This window comes from Crinia signifera, chromosome 12, assembly GCF_055691185.1.
Source record: "Crinia signifera chromosome 12, ASM5569118v1, whole genome shotgun sequence".
In the NCBI taxonomy this organism is placed as follows: Eukaryota; Metazoa; Chordata; class Amphibia; order Anura; family Myobatrachidae; genus Crinia; species Crinia signifera.
The window spans coordinates 39,106,772-39,121,431 of NC_139228.1; the positions used below are offsets into that span (position 1 = coordinate 39,106,772).

Here is a 14,660-nt window from a genome sequence, read left to right on the forward strand (position 1 = left end):
ATAAATTTATCTTTTTCCAAATCCACGGAGTGCTGCCTTCTTCTCCTAGGCGCTGCCATAAGCTGTGGGGAAACATGGAACTACAGCTATATAGCTATCTGTATCTATAGATCTAAATCTCTCTCTCTAGAGATATATTATTTATTTATATTATTTATTAACAGTTTCTTATATAGCGCAGCATATTCCGTTGCGCTTTACAAAGGAGACAGTGATACAACCAACATGGTATTTACAGACAGTCAAAGGTAGGAGGGCCCTGCTCGAAAGCTTACAATCTATGGGGAAATAGGCATTGATACATAAGGATAGATATTCTTTATTGCATAAAGTCCACCAGAATCCAAAAGGATCCTGGTGTGCTGTAAGATACGGTGACCCAGCAGTTTGGCCATGGGTCAGTAGGATGGAAAATGTGAAGAAGAGAGTGGATATGTGTGGACTGTGTAGTAGGGATGTGATCAGATAGGAATGGTATATGAAGGTTAAGTGGCTGGTTCTGGAATTTGATAAGCTTGCCTGAAGAGGTGAGTTTTCAGGGAACGCTTATAGGTTTGGAGACTGGAGAAGAGTCTTATTGTGCATGGGAGGGCATTCCACAGAGTGGGTGGAGCCTGAAGAAAGTCCTGCAATCGGGAATGGGAGCGAGTAATGTGTGGATGAGAGAGGCAGATCTTGTGAGGAGCGTAGAGGTCGGGTTGGAAGATATTTTGAGATAAGAGAAGAGATTTATGTTGGTGTAGTTTGGCTTTGTGTTTAAGTAAAATGATTTTGTATTGAATACGTAGAATACAGTTAACCAATGAAGTGACTGACAGAGTAGCTTTGCAGGCAATGAACGTCTGGCTAGGAAGATTAGCCTCGCAGCTGCATTCATAATGGACTGTAGTGGTGAGAGCCTGTATTGAGGAAGGCCAATAAGGAGACTATTGCAATAATCAATGCGGGAAATGATGAGAGCATGGATTAGAGTTTTTGCAGTGTCTTGTGTAAGGTAAGGGCGAATTTTGAATAATTTTTTTGGTACTGGTTTCCTAGCACGGCCCCACCGATTTTGATTGTGAGCATCGCGTCGGAAAAAAATCGCGTTGCCAACCAAATCGCATGCGATGGACGCGATTTTCCATTGATTTTAATGTGAAATGCCCCAAAACACCCTATTTGTATAGAACCCCCCCCCCCCTGATGTTTTAAATGGCACCCAATTTTAACGCCACCCCGCTATAGACGCCAACCCGAAGCGTGGCAAGCGCAGCGAGCCCGTGAGGGGCAGCGGAAAGCGTCCTCTGACCTTTTCATACCCCTACTATCCACGTCGGCGTGGAGTTGAGAATAGAAAGTGTGGCGAGCCCCGCGGATACCTTCACAGGTATCGCGGCCCATCGCAGGCTTCACAGGTATCCGCATACGCTCGCCACGCTTCGGGCTCGCCACACTTTTTATTCTCAACTCCACGCCGACGTGGATAGTAGGGGTATGAAAAGGTCAGAGGACGCGTACCGCAGCCGCTCGCCACGCTTCGGGTTGGCGTCAATAGCGGGATGGCGTTTAAAATTGGGGGGGCCATTAACCATGCTTTTTTAACATATTCAATGTTAAATGGGCCATATTGGCCCATTTAACATTGTCACCTATGTGAAATCGGGTTGATCGCATCGCGGACCATTAAAATGACCCGCGACGGACGTGATCAACCTGATTTTCACTGTAACATTGTTCCCTATGGGGAAATCGCATTGGTCGCATCACGGCCCCATATTAGGGGCCGCGATGGACATGATCAACCTGATTTTCAGTTTTACCGGTTATTTGAGCCAGTTAAACACAGAAAATCGGGTCCATCGCATGCCTTAAGTACCTTAATTTAAGGCATGCGATGTACCACGACGGGGGCCGTGCTAGAAAACAAGTACCATTTTTTTAAGCAGCATGTGGCATGATTTCGAGACAGATTGAATGTGGGAAACAATCTAGAGAGATATAGATAGATAGAAGAATCACCCTAAAGATATGCCCATACACATTACAATTATTGAATCCAATATTGGATACAATATCGCATCTCAGTTTTGCTATAAGATGAGATGAGATCAGTACAAAAAGTATGTGCAGCACATACTTTTTGTACTAGATCTCATCTTATCGCAAAACCGAGATACGATATTGTATACAATAATTGTAACGTGTATGAGCACCTTTATTAGTCTGATAAAACCCAAACACAATGCAAAAGAGAATAACAGGCTAACAGTTTCAACTGCCCAGAAGCAAAGGGAAGGGCTGCAGGCTAGGCATAATCCCCTCAGGGCCCCCAATGCATCTGCCCCCTCCCCCTGCTGTCCCCATCAGTGGAGGGGGTTTGCCACTAGTCGGGACATCCTGCGACTAGGGGACTGAAAAAAGGTGCTTGCTCCTGCCAGGCACCAAAAGAAAATGGTCAGGCCTGTGGTTGGTGTATAGGACTGGGATATCAGGCATTGTGGGGATTTCAAATCAACTCTTTGGTGCCAGCCTATATTCACTGTACTGCGACCTAAGCCCCCTAGTGGATAAAAAAATATATATATATTTTTTATTTAAACAGACCCAATTAGGAAGAGAATTCCAGGTATGTAGTTATTACATAGAGCTTAAAATGTCCCTTATTTACTAGATATAAAAACCTCACATAACATGGGCAATTATTGCCCAACATGGCTCGAAGCATAGACTGCACTCAAAAATAAAGCACAAGGTAGTGAAATACCTGTAGAGAAAACAAAAAGGGTGCATCCCCAGATGACAGGCAAAATTATTAATGAATAGTGTAAAATTAAAAAAAGCGAAGTGGAATGTGGCGACCATTCGACTGTGGAGTGATAGCCCCTTTTTGGGGAGCCTTTGAGTTAGTTTAGTGCAAAAGCATCCTGGCAAAACCAGCCCATTATAAATCACTCAAGGTTAATACCATTTGGTTATCTTATTTATTTTATCCTATGATTAAATGTATGAAATAATCGGCACGCAATGAATACACCCCTCCCACAAAAAAAAGGAGGCAATGGACCGACCACAAAATGCACTGTTAAATATAGAGCAATATAATGAATTCCCCTATCGCATAGGAACACATGACTACGGTGGCCAATCCTGGGATCAGCGGTATCCTGGGATTTCAGTCTACAGTCAACAGGATTAGTTAGTGCATGCACAGTTGGTTTTTTAAATGCCAGTCAGCGCTCAGCAGTAGGTGACTCAGACAATAATCGGCCACCCCAGACCATTGGCTGCGTGCATCATGATGTCAAAGGTCACACTGCGCAGCCCAACCGTCCACCCAGTCTTCAGCAGAGCACTCCCACGAACACCTGCCTGAGTCTTCAGCAGAGCAGTGCGTGGTGTGTGTACGGCAATGGAAAGAAACAGCCGCCGAGGAATCACACAAGTGGAGTCTGGTACTCGGGGGTGGGGGACTGTAAAGGCCCCCATACACTAGGGGGCCTTTACAGTTTTAGCTGTCAGTGCTAAAAAAAAAAGGCTATACAATAAATGGGCAGCCTGTGATTGGCTGAGCGCTCTCTCAGCCAATTGCTGACTGGCTGAGAGAGCGCTCAGCCAATCACAGGCCGCCCATGCATTGTATGGGCTTTTTTTTTTATTCAATACTGACAGCTCCCGCCGGCTCCCCCTGCCCGGCTCTATGCCGCCTGTGTCCCCCACAGCGTCCCCAGCCCCCCCTGCTCCCTCTACCGCCTCACTAGGTCCCAAGTCGGGTGGTCGAACGTGCAGCAGGTCCGACCACCCGACGCAGATCCGATGCGCACGGGACCGCGCATCGGATCTGAGGGGACATCAAAACTAGCAGATTTTGGTCCGATTTCGGCCAGATCCGACTGATCTGGCTGAAATCTGACCAAAATCGGCTAGTGTATGGGGGCCTTAAGAGTAGAGAGACAGATAAGGACTGCCGGGGGCAAGAGAGAGGGAGAGGAGGATGCAGTCCTGCTACTGCCAATCCCAGGATGGAGCATTTTTTAATCTTTACTAGGATGGCCAATCCCGGGATCGGGAGGATCCTGGGATTTGGCCCCTAAAACGCCGGGATTTCAATCCCGGGATTAGAGTTTCCAATCTCGGGATTAGACTTAATCTAGAATCTCTGCCTGGGCTTGTGAATGCCACAACTGCATGCAAGATGTTTGGAAAAGAATAGCTTGGTCACATGAGTTGAGGTTCCAACTGTGGCAGATCAATGATTAAGGAAAACCCCAGGAGGAAATATGCCACAATCCAACAAGGGACAGGCGAGGGTGGCGGTAGCTCCGTTATTGTCTTGGGTCATAAAGCACACCTTAGAACCCTAGACACATTTGCAAACAATGCCTGGCATCTTTGCAGATTATTTACACTTGTTCATGTCACGCACGCACTCAGACTGGAGCAGGTCTGTAACGAGCAGATTATGGCTAGAAAAGCATTCCTCAGAATTTGGAATCATGAATTAGCCCCCTCGAACACGCATGGAACTCCGTTCAATATGCATGGCAGGGTTTCCCCATCAGCAAATATTAGGCAGTTTAGACCATTAAACGGGAGGCAGGTGAGTTCATCCGCCAGCTTTTGGAGCTCATCGCTTGTAGTGTTGCTGCTGTAATCTGACCAAAAAGCGGATATACGCATTTGTAGACAGGGTAGGACTCGTTTCCTGGGACGAGTGTACATAATGAAGGTAACTTCATAGATCTCCACTGCTTGTCTCAGTACATGTCATGGAAGTTTCTGGAAGAGAATAGCCTTACGGCATTGCTGTGGGCATACAGCCAGTGTTCCGTCCTATTCAGAGTTGTGTGTATGCAGAGACAGCACCCATTTCAGAGAGACCTCTTGCACCCAGCACAGGGTAGGAGCAGGGCAGGCAACATTGGGGGGACACCTGTACAAGGCCTCAAGCTTGTGAGGGGCCCCACGGTTCTAAAGGAGCTGTAAGCATAAATGCTGCAGTGCAGTGGTTTGTACAGGCATCCCCCTGGTTCCTGTAAGGGTGCTTACTTGGACACTCCTTCAGTATAGGTGAATATTAATTATTTTCCTTTTGTAACTATACAAAAAAACATTCAATAAGCAGTATACTAAAAATGTTCGGCTCAAGGGGTGGGGTTAGGGGGGCCTGCCAGAGATATCAGTGTAACGGGCCCCAAGATTTATGTTGCCGGCACTGGGGAGGTGTAAGGGATACTGGCAGTACAATGTGAAAGCCAGAAGACGAGCATGCAGTTGCATTAATATTGCGTTCAACATCATTCCAAGTGCAGACGTAGTCAGAGCAGTGTGCGACTCAGGCCCACTGACTGACACTCCTCCCATCTTATAAACAAAACAAAAAAACTACAGTCCTAACACATTTATTAAATGTTACCATGTTTGCGGTGTGACCGTCAGTGTAGTCTTCTGGCACCTGTCCCTGCTGCAGCTGAGTCAACGATGCAGATAGTTCAGTCATTTGGGCAGGTGGTGAAATAAAGTCCACACAATATTTAAGCCCTGCCAGGAAAAAAGCAAACTACAGTTACTTTAAAAAGCCACCAAAGTAAAGCTGGGTACATACAATACAAGGAGAAAAAGGTGATGGCGCTGGCTGTAATGTGTATAATAACAATAGCAGGTTTATACAATCGTGTGCTTTATATACTACCCACTGTATCCAAGCTGCAGCTACATAAGAAGTGCTACCTTTCCAAAAGGCGAAAAAAGGTTTTATACAGAAAATGAATGAAGCGCTGACCGTTCCTCCCTTTCTTTCCCATTAACAAAATACTGGACACTTTACAGATCATTGGGATGCTGTTTAGACCACAAAAGGAACCTGTGGAAATAGATACAGCTAAAAATGCTGTGCAAATTTTCAAAATTTTTGGTACTTGTGTATTATCAGGGCGCCCATTACGTAGTGGTGTATTCAGAATAGCAATACAGCACTATGTTGGCTACGTAAACTACTTAAGTGGCTCTAGAGGCCTAAAAATACACAATGCTTAATATCCCCACTATCCACATCGGCGTGGAGTTGACTTTATAAAGCGTGGCGAGCACAGCGAGCCCCGCGATGGGATGCGGATACGTGTCCCCTCACCACGCTTCGGACTCGGTGACGCTTTATAAAATCAACTCCATGCTGATGTGGATACTGGGGGTATGGCGTGGATAGTGGGGGTAAAATGGCTGTTCTATACTTACCCTCCTCCGGCCCGGGCACCGTGTCGATCCCCGCTGAGTCACGCTGGGATCCACGGTGACTCCCGGCAGTCGCATTCACTCCGCCCGGCAGTTGCATTCAGTCCCCCTGCGCTGCGCCGGCACTCGCCACGGTCGCTGTACGCAATTAGCGTAGTGCCACTGGGGGAGCAAGAAAACCATGTGATGCGCCACCAGTGGCACTACGTTGAATTACGTACAGCGTTCACTGCGAGTGCCGGAGGAGGGGTACTGAACGCTGTCACCGGGGAGGGACCGTCGCTGCCTCCGGGGAGTAACCGTCGCTGCCGCAGGGGAGTCATTGGTGTTCGCCGCCCGAAGGAGGGTAAGTATATACCACACCACCCTGCTCCCAGTGCTGCCTCCTGTATTATCACGGCACCAGCTACGCTGACAACGTAGCGTAGCCGGGCGCCATGATAACACACAAGTACCATTTTTTTTTTTTATATATTATTTTTATTCTTCTCTTTTTAAATATTTTTTTCATTGTAATGAGGTGCAGATTTTCCTATTGTATATATTATTATTTTTTTTAATATATTAGTTTGCTTCTTTTTTAAAATATTTTTTCATTGTAAAGGAGGTGCAGATTAATTCTGTAACAAAATAAATGTTTTAGAATTGTATCAGAAATCTATATATGGTTAAGTTAGCAAATAGAATTGCTACAAATGTTTCAAAGAAACAGATCAAAATCACTCTTTTTTATACAGTCCACTCAGTTTTCAGTGCAGCGCTACATTCTTTTTCTGTACATACGATACAGGCTGTACCCAGCTCAGCAACAACGGGACCCGACATCAGCAAATGCATACACAGGCAGCACCATGTGGGCCCTGTTAGACAGAGTGCCGGTCAGACTACAAAACACTTAGTGTGCGCACAGCTCAAGATTCTTTAAACACTGAAGACAAAATAATTTAGATAAAATAGACAAGAACATGAGGAAGTTATTTAATAACCAAATACCCTATAAGGAATCTTTACACCTTGTCACACTAGATGTAATGGTACTTGTGGAGTATCACGGCTCCCACGATGGCCATCGCACATGAAAAAAAAATCGCATCACATGCGTTTTTTAACAGAAAAGCATCCAAATGCATTGAAATGGCCCCCAAATGTCATTTTTGAGGCTGTACCACCCCCACTATCAACGCAAACCCGCGAGGGGTGGCGGTACGCGCCCTACGACCTTTTCATACCCCCACTATCCACGTCGGCGTGGAGTTGAGAATAGAAAGTGTGGCGAGCGCAGCGAGCCCCCGCGCCCGAAGGGTGGCGTGCCCCACGAGGGGACACGGATACCTTCACAGGTATACGCGTCCCCTCGCAGGCTTCACAGGTGTCCGCGTGTGCTCGCCACACTTTCTATTCTCAACTCCACGCCGACGTAGATAGTGGGGGTATGAAAAGGTCGTAGGACGCGTACCGCTGCGCTCGCCACGCTTCGGGTTCGTGTTGATAGTGGGGGTGGTACAGCCTCAAAAATGACATTTGGGGGCCATTGAACATGTTTGATACTAATGTCAATGCATTTGGATGCTTTTCTGTTAAAAAATGCGATTTTGTTAAAAATGGTAAAAAACGGCAAAAATCGTATCCAATCGCATGCCACTATATATGGCATGCGATGGGAGCCGTGATAATCCACAAGTACCGATGTAATTAATTAGGAAGGAAATTGCAATCTGTTTTATTGAAGATGGGGACCAGCACCAAAGGTGTAATGGTTAGCATTACTGCCTCACAGCGCTGAGGTCGTGGGCTCTATTCCCACCATGGCCCTAACTGTGCGGAGTTTGTATATTCTCCCCGTGCTTGTGTGGGTTTACTCCCGTTTCCTCCCACAATCCAAAAATATACTGGTAGGTAACTTGGCTCCCAATAAAATAAGCCCATAATGAATATGTATGTGTGTATGCATGTGTGTATGTATGTTTTCTAGGGAATATAGATTGTAAGCTCCACTGGATCAGGGACTGACGTGCATGCTTAAATACTCTGTAAAGTGAATATGTGTGCGCTATATAAATAACTGGTAACAAAATAAAAACTGGAAGCATTACTCAATCTAGTGCCCCACTGCAATTTTAACACATGGAGGAGGTGGGATTGGAGCAGGGGCCATTCGGCAGTGTGGCTGTCGCTAGTAATATATTCCATCGTCCTGCATGTACAGACGATAAAGGACAGCGCTAACAAAACGCGCAGATATAAACTGAACATCATTTTGAAAAAGGAGGACTCATTTTATATTAATAACAAATTAAGAAAACGTAAAAGTCTAGAATTTGTGGTAATGGAACTTACAAACCTGATGTTCAGACCAGTGGTCACCTTTAGGGATATCCTCCCAAGCTCTTATAGGAGACTCCGCAGCATAGCAGCAACCCGCGAGTCAAGGCTGAGCAGCCATTTACTTCTATTGGAAACACAAGAAAGGTTTGCTTTTGTTAGACTGCAATTCGTATTCGCCCTGTGAGACAGGAATGTCGCCTGTGAAATCATGCAGCAAATCCAGAAAGCAGGGTAATGTAATCAATAAACCAGTTACATTTACACATCCTCTGCCCTGTGAAGGCACAGGATTGGGTGTATACGGAAAAACACGTGAAAGCAGATAAGAGTCTAATGTCACTATTGCAAAACACACACACAGGTCTAAACTTGTAGTTCTCAAGCACAGCCTCACAAGGCATATTATATTATATTATGGGAATGTTTCTGGGGTCTCCGCAAAACGTGGTACTAGTTATGCTGCATTTAGAAAGGAAGACTTAAGCTTACGTATGGTAGTTGTGTACAGAGTCAAACAAGTTGCTGATTAATTAAAGGATATAATCGTTTATTTATTATGTTCTACGTGGAGATAAATACCTGTGAAATTTTGCAATCACAAATTGCTGGTTATAGTTCAATACAAGAACAAGAGACACTTAAGAGGCCACAACCAGAAACTTAACTGACATGCCTCAGGATACAATAACAGCCATAGATTGCGAACCAAATGGAGATCTTAAGAAAAAAAATAATAATAATAATAATAATTTTATTTATATAGCGCTCTTTCTCCAATAGGACTCAAGGCGCTTAACAGATAGAATGAATGTAATACAGTACAGGAACAATAAAGTACAGAAAAGCTTTTCATAAACAATACTTAAGGGACTGAAGGAAACGCTTGAGTAAATAGGAAAGTCTTGAGTCTGTTTTTAAAGCATTCTAGAGTTGGGGTCTCTCGAACTGTGCGGGGAAGTGAGTTCCATAAAGTCGGAGCTGAATGGCTAAAAGCTCGACCCCCAGATGAATTACGGGAGATCCTAGGTACTGCTAAAAGTCCTTCATCTACAGACCGCAGTAATCGGGTGGGACAGTATGGAATCAGAAGCTGCTTCAGGTACCTTGGACCTTGGTCATGTAGGGCTTTGAAACTCAGTAGATTGATCTTGAAAATTATTCGCCATTTTATTGGCAGCCAGTGAAGGGAGTAGAGAATGGGAGTTATGTGGCCAGAACGGGGCTGGTTAGTTAACAGCCTGGCAGCTGTGTTTTGTACCAGCTTTAATCGGTGAATATACAAATCCGGTTGGACATGTGTGTCTGCAATTACAATGTACAGGTTGAGTATCCCGTATATCTCTTATCCGAATTATTCCAAAAACTGTGGTTTTGGAATCATTCGAATTTTTTTTTTTTTTTTTTACCCTCCCCAACCCTCTTTTTATACTTACCAAGTCCCAGGGCGTCCACAGCAGGCCTCCGGCATCTTCTCCAGGGTCTCCAGCGGTCCCAGGAATGCATTGCGCGCGCCGGTGACGTCACCGGTGCGCGCGCACACTCGCGCAATGCATTTCTGGGACCGCTGGAGACCCGGAGAAGATGCCGGAGGCCTGCTGTGGACGCCCGGGGACTGCGTGGACGCCGAGGGACCACCGGACACCATCAGGGGACAGGTAAGTATGGCTAAAACAATTTATTCTAAAAACCGGAATATTCCCCTATCCGGAATGCTCGTGGTCCCGAGCATTTCGGATAGGGGATACTCAACCTGTATTTCCTCTATGTCCTGCTTTATATTACCCTATGATAATCCTGTGATTTCCTTCTTAAAAATGATTGGTACTTGTGTAGTATGACGGCGCCACTGTCCCGCACCCAAAATCACGCTGTGCTAGAAGCACTACAGCAGACAGCGACACCCCAGGCAGGGAAGAGGAACTGCATGGATTTCCAAAGATGGCGAGTGCTAGACTGAACACTACACTCTTACTTGGTTATGGGATAGCTTCCAACAGTTGCTGACTATTTATTAGCAGCATATTACTAGTCCATTCCAGTACACCACAAAGTATTGGTAAGATATCTGGTAACAATGGAGGACAGTTGGCATACATGGAACTCGTAATGTTCGCAGAACAAGGGTGAGAAGATGCATGCTGTGTGACACTACACCATAACCTGCTGGAAGTAGTCATCATGAGTGGGCAATAAGTGGCACTCCAGCTCTTGTGCGAGTTCCTTTAGTTATTTATCAGGACATGCTGAGATGTATAGTTCATCAGTAGATGGTGGAATAGTAATAGGGATGCACATGGTCAACAATATTCTGGTAGATTTGGTCATGTAAATTATGTTCAGATGGTGTAAAGAAAACATTATATATACACACACACACACACACACACACGATTATACCACGATGACCATTACCAAATGTTGACAAGGCAGGATTGTTCTGTGTGGTTTACAATCATTTCTACCAGCTGCAGGCCACAGAATGAGGCAAGGTTTCTCTGATCTGAACCTGTCCAATGTCTGAGACCCTAGGCCCACTGTCCGGTTCTTTTCGGACATAGGTGGAAATCTATTTGATATTCTGCTACAGAAGCCCATTCACTTCTACATGCCGGGTGTTCAGAAAGGCTCTTCACCATACTTCTGATGTAACATGTGATTTTTAAGAATTGCCCAGTTTGAACCAGTCCGGCCATTCGTATGTCATCTCAGGAACATGTTATTTTCACCCATAGATCACTATATGAATGCAGTTTTGCAGATGTCTCTAAACTCAGGATGGCCAACTGGGATTTTCACACAAGTTTAAGCCCTGTACACACACACACACACACTATGGGCCTTATTTTGGTTCATTCTTTCTGACAAAATCCTTCTTAGATGGGCAAAACCATGTGCACTGCAGGTGGGGCAGATGTAACATGTGCAGAGAGAATTAGATTTGGGTGGGGTTTTACTTCAAAGTGAGATCTATATTGCAGTGTAAAAATAAAGCAGTCAGTATTTTCCCTGCACAGAAACAAAATTACTCACCCAAATCTAATTCTCTCTGCACATGTTACATCTGCCCCCCCCCCCTGCAGTGCACATGGTTTTGTCCATCTAAGAAGGATTTTGTCAGAAAGAATGAACCAAAATAAGGCCCTATGTCCTGAATTGCAAAATGGAGCAATTCAATTGTTGCGCCGTTTAGACGCCTGTTAACCACATAATGAGATTTCTTCTCACAGACTCCGGAGAAGGGGCAAAGGGTGGATTCTGATCCCCTTGCTAAATAGCGAGTTTCCCGAGCATTAGGGACTGCCCATGCACATGATCTATTATGCGCATGTGCAGGCCTCATTTGCGAATGGCTTCTGCCACTTCCATAGTCGCCGAGTCATCTGCATACATTGAGGTTGGCTGGGGCGGTCTGTGGCAGGGACGGGGGTGGACCATTGGAATGCCTGGCATTTTATGGGCGTCACCATGAAAATGCTGTGCACCATGAAAATGCATGCTGATGTCACCAGACGTCAGCCCCGTCTTTGTCCCAGCGGCCGCAAATAAAAGTCAGTTCAGACTGACTTATACACAAAGCTAGAAGAAATGATTTGATGGTCCGTGACCATGGAATGAGATCTCCTGCTGCGGAGACATGCAGGGGATTGGTCGTTACGCATCCCCTCACATGTCAAAGAGGGGAATTGGCGGGGGTAGGGTTGGGGGCACCCTATCCACAGCTTTAGACAGGTTTAGCAGATTTGCGGTTATCCCCCGGAGCTTTTAGGTATTTGATATATAGTTACTCGAAGGTAGAAACAATTGAACTGCTCCATTGGGCACCCATTCGTATGGACTCCCAGCAGGCACACTTGGACTACCTTATTGTCAGACTTGACAATAGCAGGGCTGTGGATTCTTAAGATGGGTACACACCTGAACGACTGGCAAATCCACCTGGACAATGCCCAGACAGACCAGAAAGATTTAATTAAAAACAGAATGATCACAGTTTCGTCACATGCAATATTTTCTGTTTGGCTGCACATGCTGTGTGCAATGTCGGATACACACTGTAAGAACTGTCTAATATGTCATTCCAATTTGGCCAGCAACAACATATCCTGCTGACATCATTCAGATGTACTAATAACCAAATACAATGGAAAAAGGTGGTGATGAAGCATTTCCTATGATACCCCTTACACACTAGCAAGACAGGTACAAAATCCCTGGTACAACCCTGCTTGCAAACACTTTCATACTAGCCGCCCGACCCGGCATAAAGCCGGGCGGGTGAAATAATCAGGAGGTGGGGCCGGGGCGGCACTGGGAGATGTCAGCATCTCTTAGTGGCGCCTTTACAGTACAGTGAACGGTACCCAGGTTACCCGCTCACACTGTACAGTCTTTCAGGACCCTTTCACACTGTCCAATTTCCCGGTGTGTTGCATATTCATGTACAATAACCCGGGAAGGAAATATTTGTCAGTGCGAAAGGGGTACCAATCATGTGGACGGCCAGGTGCATGTGCCTCATTTACTTGGGGGAGAGATAGCACCGGTCTGCTCTATGGGAAGTAAGCAAGCAAGCCAGTAGGGAGTGAGAGGACTTGGCAATGCTCTGCTGGGAAACCTTGGGTCATGACATTTCATGTGGAGGTTTTAATGTACTGTATACGGTACTTTTAGCTGTTCTGATTATCAAAATAAGCATTTTTTATATTTGCTAAATGTCAAAAAGTTCTATTGAATTTATTTTAATGATGAAATAAAGCAGATTCTAGTGTGAATTCAATGGAACACAATAGGTCATAGGGTATCACTGCCACTTACAGTTGGGCCACACCAAAATCTTTCCCCTCAACACAGAAAATCTGCACTGCCGGCGAGTGGGTCGTGCCTTTCCAGAATAGCACATTATGCCACCATATGTCATTCACCTGTCCACCCCCACCAGACATGCACTCTATGTGACAATCCCCCTCCACTCCCTAGACATGCACTAGTCTATGTGACAGGTCTATTCCACAGGTGAGGTCCAGCAAAGGTGCAGCACACAGGAGAAAGGAGCACTTACCAAAATGAGGGGGCAAGGACAGGTGTAGGGACACAACAGACGGATACCTGCAGTATAGAACCGTAGACCAGATCCCTGGGAAACTCCGCTTTGGGACTGGAGGAGGCTACACAGCACCGGCGGCTGTGGCAGAGCACAAAGCTTCCGGCGGATGAATGGCTGAGACAATAACAATGGATGTGAAAGGAAAGCATGTCGGTCCCATGTGCATTGCTTCCTGCCTGACTCACAGCGTCTGATACATGCACTCACCTCACACTCACTTCCGTACACACCACCGGGGTAGAGTCACTCCGCCACTGCCAACGGTGTAAGATGAACAGCGGACCCTCTAAAAATCAGAATCCAGTCAGTCTCCTTTACTCAGGATACTATTCAGTGCCCAGCGCGCATTTCCGGGTCACGCCCCGCCCAGGAAACGTCAGATGTCTTAAGTTCGCGGCCATATTGGGATGGGAACGGGTGTCAAAACAGCACCAACAGTCAGCAAGCCAGGACTATAGGGGAAGATGTATTCGGATACGGTCACTAGGTCGACCCAATTTAGATTGAAATGCATTGAGTCGACCACTGAAGGTCGCCACCTGAAATAGGTCAACATGGCTTGAATATTCGAAAAAAAAAAAAAAAAAACTATATGACATAATGCTTGTGTTGACTTAACAACCCTATCGACCTTTGCCATGTTGACATATTTCAGGTGTCGACCTATGCCCTGTCAACCCAATGCATGTTAACCTACAGTGGGTAGACCCAATGTATTATGCGTCCAGCACTGTCTCCCAATTACACTCTGATTCCATAAAGTTGCCCACCGGCCTGTTCTTTCCCATGCTGCCCCTTTCAGTTGGTATCTCTGGTAATTTTTTGTTGTAATTGTGGTTGGCACTAATTTCCCTGATTCTTCAGATTCTGGCAGCACTGCCACTAGGGAGTTTTTATGCAAGGAGAAAGATTTGCAATAGCGGCTCATGAGTCCATCCTGAAAACTCTTTAATTATTCCCTCTTGTGGGAACTCCTGACAAGAGAGAGAACAATAGCACATGATCACACAGGGGCTTCTTA

At 45.7% G+C, this 14,660-nt stretch overlaps 1 protein-coding gene across 5 annotated transcripts in view; it reads right to left on the reverse strand.

The window, feature by feature from the left end:
- The window catches only part of PSEN1 (presenilin 1), a 50,804-nt gene extending 36,804 nt beyond the window's left edge, over positions 1–14,000 (reverse strand). Inside the window, exons 1-3 of one of the 5 annotated variants that reach the window (XM_083167323.1) lie at positions 13,847–14,000; positions 8,552–8,659; positions 5,396–5,520 (exon numbers count right to left, since the gene is read on the reverse strand). In XM_083167323.1, the coding sequence (XP_083023449.1) occupies positions 5,396–5,479 (84 nt within the window). In that variant the 5' untranslated portion in view covers positions 5,480–5,520; positions 8,552–8,659; positions 13,847–14,000. Of the gene's footprint in view, positions 1–5,395; positions 5,521–8,547; positions 8,660–13,594; positions 13,753–13,846 lie in introns of those variants that run through there. The other 4 variants (XM_083167324.1, XM_083167326.1, XM_083167325.1 and 1 more) reach the window with 4 other exon arrangements.
- Positions 14,001–14,660: the final 660 nt, after the last annotated feature.